Source organism: Macrobrachium rosenbergii, chromosome 2, assembly GCF_040412425.1.
Source record: "Macrobrachium rosenbergii isolate ZJJX-2024 chromosome 2, ASM4041242v1, whole genome shotgun sequence".
Lineage (NCBI taxonomy): Eukaryota > Metazoa > Arthropoda > Malacostraca > Decapoda > Palaemonidae > Macrobrachium > Macrobrachium rosenbergii.
Window position 1 is genome coordinate 60819389 of NC_089742.1, and position 12206 is coordinate 60831594.

Sequence of the window (12206 nt, forward strand, 5' to 3'; positions counted from 1 at the left end):
CTGTGATTTTCTGAAAAACCTTTTTTCGCTGGCGCTTAATTCACCGAACACGCATACGGGAGACGTTTTTGTAAATAGAGGCTCAGCGTTTAAGGGTTAATTGAATCTTTAGTTCATAGGAGTCTGTAATCTCAAGACATATAATATCAAGCACAATGACCATAACAGATATCAAAGGTTGAGATCCTAAAAAGCACTTTCTCTTTCCACCATTTTCAGCTCTAGTAACAGAGCAGTGATGTTTGACAAAGGATAACCAGACAGCATCAAACTGCTTAGCTAGATATCACTCCTGTATCAACAAAAATGCAGTTAAATAGGTTAATGATTAATAAAGTAAACAGCACTTACCGGAAATCATTTTTCAATCCATGTCCAACAAATTTCACACCTTTGTCAACTAAGTACCGCAGCTTTATGTATGTTGATTTGAGCGTTGTGAGGTGTTTCTGTGAAAAATTGGCATCCAGATCCCCAGGTTTAATACCAGAGAATTGAGTCAGGTAATCAACAACCTGCTCCTGGGTTGATATATAGTCATCTAAGAATGGTGTGCCTTCTAATGGTCCTTGTCTGTAATACACAGACATAAATTAGTGATTTTAAGACTTATCAACATTTTGGGAATGCAAGCAACATTTTTATAAGAACCATACAAAACCCACAAAAGAAATTTTCATCTCACAAAACTGGGCATAGCAAGAGTGATAGTGTCAAAGAATTCATATTAAAATCGTCTATTAGGTGAACAGGTCTAATATAGTAAAACCGCCACTGGGGTACTGCAAAAATGTCAAAAGAATGATTAATACTGCTATATTGAAAACTAGAAAAATGTAAACTTTTGGCAGCTATACAAAGTCTAACAGATTTCTGTAATGAGAGATGGAACTTAAAACAACCATAGACCTGATATGAATATTGGGTGCTTTTTTTTGGCATCAAACCTCTAGGGTTGTATGAACAAACTCTTATTATCTGATGCATAATTCAATCCAAAAGTATAACAACAGGCAAACTAATGAAAATTTCATTAGTTTAAAATTTCAATGCAATGCATATTTAGTACATATTTTTAGTATTATTTATCCATAAATTAATCTCTTCTCATACACCTTTTCTTTTTCAGATTCAGATTTAAGGATAAAGGGACAGTGATTAACTACAAATTGGTCGTGAAAACCTCCACCATGCAAATCTAAAAAATAGTTTTCAGCATGTATTATGACAATAAATGATTAATAATGAACAGGTACAGTAATTCATTTGTTTATAACCAATTTACTACTTTATAAAATTGCCTCTGAATTTAATGAGATTTTATTCCCAAATATTCACACTAGTCAGGCTAATAAATTCTGAATATCTCCATTTTTCATTAAAATCATTTTACCAAGTATTACCTTAATAAAAATTAACAACAAACTGAAGGCAATAAGATTAAAACGAATTAAAAATGCAGTATTACACTTGTGCATTTTTTTTCATATTATGGTGCAAAATATAATGAAAATCTGTAACATTGTATATTCAAGTTTTTAAAATGATTACTTAAATATAAGCATACCTTTCATACATAAGCACAATTACTTCATTGAAAGTGTACCTTGGATGCAACATTTTTTGGGCTTACTGAGAAATAAAAATCCAACCATACAGTCCTCATCCTTACCCTCTAATGCAAGTTATTCTGGCTACAGACTTCTGAGATGGCTTTATAGTTGTTCTTGTGCCATCACTACGAATTTCTGCTTCTTCCTGATGTAAATTAACAAACTCTGCATCCATTGCAACCAAGTCACCTGGGAAAATTTATAGAATCATGGCAAAGATGATTTTATTATAATTCTAAACCATCTCTAATAAATTTATTTTCTTTATTTAGCAGCTGAGTGTTCAGCTTTCTCTCTTATATGACATACTAGTTAGCACTTCAATACATATACTACAAAGCAAACAAGCAATGTAAAGCAATTATAGATTAAAGTAACCTAAGTTAGAGAACAGCTATCTTTTATAAATATAAGAGTACATAGTCTCCTTCCCAATGATATAAATCTTTCTTTTTTGATAGCATAGTTGCTGTACAGCTATCTTTTATAAATGTAAGAGTACATAGTCTCCTTCCCAACGATATAAATCCTTCTTTTTTAATAGCATAGTTGCTGTCTCGTCCTCAAAGGAGATACCCCCCATGGTGTGCCAGTGCTCCCATGCACACCATGGGGGTAACTCCTTTGAGGACTCAACAGCGACTACCAAAAATAGGTTTTTCCTATGTCAAAACCTGTTTTATTTTCCAAAGATGATGTCATCAGAATCTCAGGAGATGACATTTGCAGGATTTCACTGAAATCTCAAGTGGATTAATATGGAATGTCATTCACTATGCAAAAGCATGAGGGCACAAACATGATAATTCTTCTAGTTCAACCATACCAACAGAATAGCAACATTAAAAAGAATTAAAATTTCAACATAAAGACTGCAGATAAGTCTGAGAAAAAAAAAAGTCTTCAAGCTTCAATAATAAATTGTATAATAAAGCAATTTGTGTCAAGTGTTAAAATGCAATTTTGGTAAAATATCACTAACTTGACACCAAAATAATACTATGAATAAAAAGGTAAAATGTGCAACAAAATGCATATTATTTGAAAGCCACAGCATACTACAATATTACAGAAAAATGGCTTCTACTTGAGTACATTTTTTAAAGGTCTTAAAGAAAAAGATGGGCTTACCTTCTCCTGGCATTTCATCTGCTGTGAGAGGTGTAAACGTGATTCGTTTTCTTCCTCTTTGCGCCAGTGATTTATCTTCTCCAAAAACATCACTAGTTATTGGATTACCTGGTTCTATTTTTTCAAGCTCTAAAGGAATATGACGACGTTGCCAATACAAGACACAAGGTACTTTCCAACCACATGGGAACCACACTGCTTCCTCAGCAGCAATTGGCTGTATACTAAGTAATACCAGAATTCTGTTAGTAAAAGTACCTTTGAAGGCAGAACATTACAAATAACATCAGACTAAAAGTTCACACTACTAAACATGATATGAAGATAATGTCATTGCACATAAAGCACAACATCCGCTGAAACAGCCTACACCATTTTTGAGCACCCTGTTTTTAATATTCGCTTTTCATGGTCCATGGCAATGAGATATAGGGCTAGAAAAAGGGCGCTCAATGTAGGATTAATGAATTTGTATGAAAAAAGTTTTGTATAAAACTATAGTTTAATTAAAACCCCCATTAATCATATCTAAACCTTAATAGTTATTCAAGATCGACGTCAAGATGCTGAAAATCCTTGAGTGTTTGCTTACACACACATGGTCCAGTGGAGAACTTGGGACTATAAGAGTCAAGAACCAAGTCTAACAGCTCATAGGTTTAAAAGCTGTATGTTCAAAAATCCTACTGGGTGTAAAACAAGAGGTTTGTATCAGATAAGACTTCAGAATACGAAAGGAAGCACACTCACTTTAAATACAGGATGTAAAGTAAAAAACATGGAAGTTTATGTTAGTAACAGTACCACTCAATGAAAGGTGAGGGATGAGTTAAGATGAAGTTAAGAAATCTCCAAGAAGTAAAGCTAGGTCTGCTATGGCTACCAGTCTCAGTAAATATAAATCTAACTTGTTAATGAATTATGACTCACATAAATAGCAGAAATAGTATACTGTCATTGCTGGGTACATGCACATAAATACAAGACTTTTCTAGACTGTCTAAAGGTGACAGAAGTAGAGCATGCTATGACTCCATGGGCTCACATTATTACCAGTTCTTCCCCCCGCCCCCCCATCCATTACATAAGCAAAAGGTTCTCACAATTGCTTGCTATGGCTAACAAAAACTGTGTACTTTGTGACTTGCTTCTTCAACCCATTGGACAAGAACAGTGCATGAGTGACTACTGAATTTCCTGATCCTACATAGCCACCTTCATCATTAGCAACATAAGAAAGGGAAGGAACTTCAAAGGGTGCTCTAGTACAAGTCTTTCTTTGATGGAAGAAAATTAAAAACTCAACTGATAACCATTCCCCACAGTTTGTGTGTAGCCTGACTAAACATGAATCCCACTGATCCATCTCAAAGATCCAAATGGAAGAAAAAGACATTCTTAAATGTGAGATCTAACAAGGAGGCTTTGGGAAGGGATTCATAATGAGTGTTCTTAAGACTTCAGAAAGAGGTCTCTTCAACTCCACTGAGGAACACATTTACCTATAAAGTCCAAAACTTAAGACAGGGTGGCTCTTATCCCTTCATGGTGGGAAGACAAGTCTATTTTAACTTGAAAAGAAAAAAGTAGGCAATTAACAATACCCCTTCCACTACACTAATTACAGAACCAATTCCACTTGGCTTGACAGATGCTACCAGTTTATGTACTAAAAGACCTTGGAAAGGCTGCAACTATTTCCTCAAAAATAGTCCTCTACCTCTGAGGCCTTGCTGGATAACCTCCAAGCATACTGACCATGATATCCAGATGGGTACAGAATTCATGGAAGAACAGCTGCTCGATTAGTTTCTTCTGAGTTGGAAGATTCCTGGGATTGTCAGCCACCATGGAACGTAGATCTGGAAATCACTCATGCTACAGCCATGGGATTGATTTAGAAAAATTAAGCTATAAACCAAGCACTGGGACAATTTCAGCTATTCAGTGCTTAAGGCAGTGAAATGAGGGAATGACTGGACAGCATAACAGAAGAAAGGAAGCAGCATGGGGGTGAAAAAGGCTAGAAGGTGGCTGAAGGGGTGCTGCCAACAACCTTAGTACTGTAATGCCTACTGTACACCACATGAGGTGCACTGACAGCCCTAACCCCCTAAAAAGGTGCAGCCATGGGAGAACCATCATAATCTTTTGTGTTGTCAGAGGTGAAGAGCTTCAGTTCCCTGCCAAATGCAGTCAAATGTTGGAATAGGCATAAACACTGAGGCTGTTCCAAAGACATAGGTTGTTTGGTCTTGATTACATAAACAATACACCGAGTGTTTGTGGTTCAAGCTTTTCACATTAACAGGTCCACCAATGACATGTCCTCAAGCATAAGTTCATTGATAACTGATTTTCCCTGCTGAGACTATCAGTTAAGATGTTGTCCCTTATGGGACAAACCTTAGCACTATACAAACTTTGTTTGCCTCCGCCCACATGAAGACCTTAACTGGCAACCAACACTATGTCTCTGATTGGGTACTCTACTGACTGCACAAGTATCCCAGCTTTTGAGTTGTTGGCTTACACACATTGTTGTTCTTGGATGCCAAAAAGATGGACTTTAATTAAAGGAAGGTGATGTGCCACCTTATGACATATGATGTTTAAGATCTGGCCCATTGATGATCTTGTAGGTAAACACTATGTTGCCATGACACACTAGTATCTCTGGACTAAGAGGAACCAGAAGGGCTACTACTAAAAGGTGACCAGGGTCCTATCATCAAAAAAGTCTTCAAAACATATCCCTGACCCCAAACCTCACAAGTTGTACTACTTAAGAGCAACCACTAATTGAAATCATTATTTTTTGTAAAAAAAAAAAAATGATTGACAATAAGTGGTACTATCCATGTAAAAACAAAATATATCAATGAGTCATGTCTAACATATACATCTACTAGGGGTTACTGTCTGGTAGACATCTACACTATTAAAAGTGATCTGCTAATATTTATAATTTCAATGTCATAAGTGATGTACAATTTCTTCTTCTTATACTTATGTTAATTCAGATGTAAATACAGATTCATTATCAAACAAAAATCTTCCTACCCTACTTCTGAATGAAGTAATGGATAAGATAACAAATATGTACCCAGAATTGAATTAGAGATATTCTAACCCTACAGACAATGTTATGATTAATACAAACCACATTCATAACAATGTCCAAATAAAGGGTAAACCTATAGATCTTATGGTTATTCATTAATGCCTGAAGTACTCTGTAAACAGTATCACAAAACTACCTTACACCTCCCACTCAAACTGCAACCATTACTGTTTGCTCAAGTACTTAATATACCTTATACAAGTAATGGATTAGTAAATTAGCTTCAAGCTAATTCCTCCAACCATTCACTTAAGTTTTTATTACTCTCCAACCATTCACTTAAGTTTTTATTACTGATTGTTGAGGGAGGAGGAAATGTATTGCAGTATCTGCCAGACAAATATTAGAGTATAGTGCATAAAATCAAAATGTACGCTGTTTAACTCTGAAACCCAATCCACTCAAAGGTATGTCTGAATGAATTGTTAGTAAGAACAGAGCCCAACGGAAAATTAATGCTCCTACTTAAATAACTGAGGTTTTATCACACATTCTACTCTAAATAGTTCTTGACTTTTACACCTAAATCTTATAATCAGAACAGACTTCAGTAACTTATAGCTGCATCATTATTTTTCAAGTACTAGACAAAATATGAATAATCAAAAAGCTTTGAAAGCCTTTCTTACCTGATGTCATTAAATAAATACCAATGTGACACAGATGACACTTTGGCTCTTACATGATATGCTGGGCCCACTTTGATACATGCCACCAAGTTATTTTTGTCTGGAAAGCGAGGATCTCCAATGTGAGAAACTACCCCTACAAGTTCATAGACAACTCCATCTTCATTATCAACTGATTCTTCAAGCTAGAAAAATAATGGTGATCATACATAAATATAATGTTCATCATGCATAAACTAATTTAAACATGCTTCCCAAGCAATGCATATTACAAGTTACTGATAGACTAATTTCCTTAAATGAAGTATATTCAACACATGACGATCTCATACAAATAAAAATTGCATTATTTTTACATTTGCACAATAACATTAATCACAGTCTCAAGTCTCTTAGTTTAAAACTTTCGGCAAAAAACTTTCTACCTTCATTGCCTATATTACCTGAGCTTTTGGTATATCTTTAAGAGTTACTGTTCCATTTTCATTAAGCTTTGCCCTCATGCCAAACGGAACCCAGGAATGTTCCATTGTTTGATCCAGTAAGCTTAATATGTGAGCAGGCTGCTGACCTGAAAAATACATAAATATCAGTACTAATACATCAAAGACAATTTAATAAACACTTATTTTTAACTTAGTACAGTACTGTATACAAACGTTCAAGGGCCCGGGAACACTGTCAATGTTCCTGTTTTTCTGCAAAGTACAAACCACTGTTTTACTTCCCAGCCCTTTAGAGGCCAATACTTGGAAACACCACAATTCAAGCTGAACCTCCTTAAAGAGAACTCTTGGAATGCAAATACCACCAAGATCACAGAAATTATACATTTGTGTGAGTATACAGTACTTTGTCCCACCTTTTACATGGTGATTCATGCAACTTATAATTAACCCAGACTGGGCAAACATTAAGCTTGGCCAATTTAAGAAAAAACACATCAATGGAAGGCCAATTTAAGAAAAAAAAATTCTAAAAATTTTTCCCTACCTTCCACAGGAAGTTGAAAGTGACTATTTACAACCCTGTGTGGGGCCTCTTTTACAAGACTCATAAAAATATGCTAATTTTACCAAGTTATAAATGTTTTTTTGAATAATTTATTTTATTTTACTTTGTAAAATTATAATTACAGATCACACAATATCATAACAGATAAGAACTAAAATCAGCAACAAATTCTGAGTATATTTGTTGTAAAACATTTACAAGATTTACTGAGATGGGGAGATGCAGTAACTTTTTGTGAGGTATACATGTTTTTTCTAATATTTCTTTGCAAAATTACAATTATAGCTGACATACTATCATAAAAGATAAGAACTAAAACCAATAGCCATCCCTGGGTATATTTATGGGCAAATAAATTAATAGACGTCATGGGATAGAGAGAGGCAGTACATTCCCCAAACAAGTCTAAGGCAGGCTGATCCCCCCTCTGTCCTGTGCTGAGTTACTACAGTTGCCATAAAGCCATTTATCAACCACTGAAGTGATATGAACATCTTTCCCGCTAAATTCATCCAAACTGTATGGCACGTAATATTAATACTCATATGAGTTAGCCCGTCCATCACTCAAAACCTGTTATAGATATTCATATGATGATGCCCGTCCAAGGGTTAATGAGTTATTCTGAAAAAGTTTTTTTCATGATACAACAACATACTCATATAAACCCAATAATCATTAATCCTCGCACTCATTTGACCCCCAGAAGGAAAAATGTATAAGCAGAGTGATGAAATGAGCCAGGCCAGATGGAGAGGTGCATTCTTTTTAGGATAATGGAAGACAGTATGTTAAAATGTTAATATTGTAATTACTTTGATTTGTGGAATGTACCCTAATGTTTTGAAACAGCCTACATTTTATCACTGTAGCACCACTCCCCACACCAACACAAACACATTGTGATTTTGTAATTTGCATATGATGCAATCCCTTGAAACTAAGGTAAAAGTTAGGTCACTAAAACTTTCTTGATATTAGTGTATGCAGTAAATTTTTCAATCACTTGAAAAATTCCAAAACAACTAAGGTATAATTCTATAATTCCACTAAAAAGATACACAAACAAGGGAAATTGGATCAACTTTACCATCTGCGGTATCACGTCCTGGATGTCCAAAACGGCAATCAGAACGAGTGCATGAAGTACCATATCTACAGGGGCGAGCATTAGGTGTGTGCTGTGCAGGACTCTCAGGATATGCATTCCTTTTTGAAGGTGTTGATGGACTTCCTAAATTAATATATATAATATAATTAATAAGGACTCTGGTTAAACTACTTTATTACTACTACTACTCTTCACTACATTACCAGAATCTTTACAAAAATCCTGCATTAAAATCCTTCATTTTCCAAGTAATTGAAACATTTAGTTCCAACATCACATCGCATACCAATGTTCCAGGAATGAGTCACTTCCTCCATGATCCCTCTACCACTGATCTGACAAAAATAATGACAGTCAAAGTAAAGGTGCCTTTGGGAATATGAACAGACCATTTATTTGGCTACTTTTCTGAATAACAACAAACCATTTACGATGCTGCCTTTATGAATATGAAAAGATCATCTACTATGCTGCCTTTATGAACATGAACAGACTATTTATTATGCTTCAGGGGAATCAAAAGATAATGATATACTGTACAAATACCTACTGCATTCCCTAGACACTCATACAGGATGCATGTCCAAATAAAAGTTGGAACCCATTGTTCAATATGCCATTAAATCTTTGGATGAAAATACTATAGTCTGTTCAACATTCTAAGATCGCTAGGGTGGGGCCAGGAAAAGAATACAGCGTTGCCAGATCTATTTATCCTTTTAAATCCACCCTCGAGGTTAATCCCTTGTTTATTGCTTTACCTGAGTTCTGTCATTTACAGTACTTCATTTTCTTAAGAAACGAGTAAATTTTGGTTGTTCTTAATGATTTTCCGTTCTTCGCGTGCTTTTTGGAAATAATAATCATAGTTCTTATAATAATACCATAATGTGTTTAATGCATTAACACACTTAAAATTTGTGTAGGTGGTTCGGCAAGACTGGCTTTTCAAGCCATTTGATTATTGTCCATATTTCATATTAGCACCTGTTTATGGTTACATGACTATTTTTTCAGTGCCTCCTATCATTTAGGAGAGAAAAATAAATTACCATTAATTACAGGGCACCCTTGTTGTTTCTTTATTATGAAACATTTTAAAATGTTACAAACAATTTACTTGACCTGGGAATAAAGATGTTGGCTGTGGGAAAGATTTGATCTGCTTTGGCTATCCCTTCAAGGGCTATCAATATTGTCCAGTGACTGGCTGCTTGAGGTGACACCGTTGTTATTGTTTTAGATCGAGCTGGCCATATAAATGCCCTCACTGACCACGTGTCAGGGAAACTGAGGTTTGGCAGCAGCGGCCAAAAATTATGCCATGTCTCTTTGTTTTTATGAAGATAAATTAGGCTCGTACTGCAAATATGTGAAGCCTAATATGTTTCGATGTTATCTTTGAATGAATATCATTTCTTTAAGTTTCACTTAAACAAGCTCTAACAAGGCAAAACTTTTAATAATAACGAGACATTTGACACCGCTGTATTCTATTCCTGGCCCCACCCCAGCGATCTTAGAATGTTACACAGACTATAAACTTTTTTCTATTTTATTGGTAGCGTTTATGACCTGGAATAGTAGCAAACTAAACAAATTTTTCCTGTAAAAAGAAAACATTCTTGTATATCAATCATTTATGAGTATATACAAGAGACCCTGCTGGGGCCTAATGCTTACATTAGACCATATGCTGCAGATGATATTCTGCAGCAATAGTATCTGCATTAAAGTTTCCATCCATTCCCAACAGTCTCTCCCTATCTGGCATTCTACCTAATTTAACTTGAACTTGCTCCAATTTTCACTTCCTAACATAAAACAACGGCATACAAGAGAGAGGCCTAGGAGTCTAGAAATGGGACTCAGGTCTCATTAAACTACTTTATAATAATAATAACAATAACAATCATAAAAATATAATAATAATAATAAATATAATAATATTAACAGTGATAACTTGTTTTATTGCAAGGTAAAATTTACATTAAAGATGAGGAACAAGGCCTGCAAACAATGGTAAGAAAATGGCAGCTGAATCAGATAACGTGACTAAATACTCTGCAAAGAAAAAAAAACAGTAAAGCTTTGACATTTTATAAAGCACTCACCTGTAACAGCTGCTGAACGGTCATTTTTATTTTCTTTGTCTTCACTATCTTTTTTACCTTCAGCATTCTTTTTCTCCTCTTTCTGCTTCTCTTTCACCTCGGTCAACAATATTTCAAACTGATTCCGCCAAAATTTAATATCCTGAGAGTAATATAAAAGGGATCAGAAAAGCCTCTTATATCAAAACAATATATATTACTGAACTATAAATAATTACACACCATCATAATGTGAAGAGCCTTTGTCACATCTCAAAATACTTTGTCCTTAATATATCGCCAAAATTAGATCATCATAAAACATTCAACTATGAAAGTTTGATACTTTTTATAAACAGTAAAGAATGTAACCAATGGATCAACTATTTTAATTACCTGTAATACTTAACATAAAACTACAAACCTGGGCACTATCTAGGCCACAATTCATAGCCAGAATATTTGGTAAGGTCCTGTAACGTCTCCACTGCTCAATGGGTTGGTACCTTGTGCATGAATCGCACCATGCTTGCCTAGTTTGTTCCAAGCCCATGCTTCTTTCTACTATGCTTGAAAACGGAATGAAGCCAGGCGGGGAATCTGCAAAGGAAGTTTATGTTTATTCTTGCAACCCATCTGAATCTTCTATTTCAGTTTCATTATTGTACGAAACCTCCTACTTAAGGATAGTGCTCAAAGGTGCGTTAATATTATTACTATTATTAACCCTTAAATGCCTATTGGACGTATCATACATCAACTAAAATTGTCTGTTGGGTGCAGTGGGACGATCGCAAATCACGTTGACTACAAAAAAATTTCAACCTTTCGTCAACATTTGGATTTCGACCAAATGGTCGAAAAACGCAACAAAGCTAAAACTCTTACATTTTAGTAATATTCAATCATGTACCTTCATTTGCAACAAATTGAAGTCTCTAGCACAATATTTCGATTTATGGTGATTTTTTGAAAAACTTTTTTTCTTACGCTTAAAAATTTCATAAAATTCTTTCGTCATTTTATCATAATTTTTGCACTACTCTATATTAGCCGTTACATAAAGTTTTATATATGAAAATGTGCGCAATTTCATGTACAATACAGCAAATACAACCCATGGTTGTAGCTTTCATCAGTTTGAAATATTTTCATATAAACCACAATAACTGCCAAAATTTCAACCTTCAGTCAACTTTGATTTCGACCGAAATAGTCAAACACAATTGTAAGCTAAAACTCTTACATTCTAGTAATATTCAATCATTTACCTTCATTTTGCAAACTGGAAGTCTCTAGCACAATATTTCGATTTATGGTGAATTTTTTGAAAAACTTTTTCCCTTTGTCACTCCAGAAATTCTTTCATCACGTTGTCGTAATGTTTGCACTGTTTTATATTAGTCGTTACATAAAGTTTTATATATGGAAATATGCGCAATTTCATGTAGAATACAACAGAAAATAACTCATGGTTGTAGCTTTTACCAG

At 34.7% G+C, this 12206-nt stretch overlaps 1 protein-coding gene and 1 long non-coding RNA gene across 3 annotated transcripts in view; one reads left to right on the forward strand and one right to left on the reverse strand.

Moving 5' to 3' along the window:
* Positions 1 to 1262, forward strand: part of LOC136847625 (uncharacterized) — a 626800-nt gene extending 625538 nt beyond the window's left edge. The window contains exon 4 of the long non-coding RNA XR_010855784.1: positions 1130 to 1262. This is a non-coding gene — a long non-coding RNA (uncharacterized lncRNA). The remainder of the gene's footprint in view (positions 1 to 1129) is intronic.
* PAN2 (PAN2-PAN3 deadenylation complex catalytic subunit PAN2) overlaps positions 1 to 12206 on the reverse strand; it is a 63117-nt gene that overhangs the window by 10445 nt on the left and 40466 nt on the right. For both annotated transcript variants that reach the window (XM_067119328.1, XM_067119336.1), the window contains 8 exons: positions 11140 to 11315; positions 10737 to 10878; positions 8602 to 8745; positions 6941 to 7068; positions 6498 to 6682; positions 2745 to 2968; positions 1673 to 1802; positions 352 to 573 (listed from right to left, as the gene is read on the reverse strand). In XM_067119328.1, the coding sequence (XP_066975429.1) occupies positions 352 to 573; positions 1673 to 1802; positions 2745 to 2968; positions 6498 to 6682; positions 6941 to 7068; positions 8602 to 8745; positions 10737 to 10878; positions 11140 to 11315 (1351 nt within the window). The remainder of the gene's footprint in view (positions 1 to 351; positions 574 to 1672; positions 1803 to 2744; positions 2969 to 6497; positions 6683 to 6940; positions 7069 to 8601; positions 8746 to 10736; positions 10879 to 11139; positions 11316 to 12206) is intronic.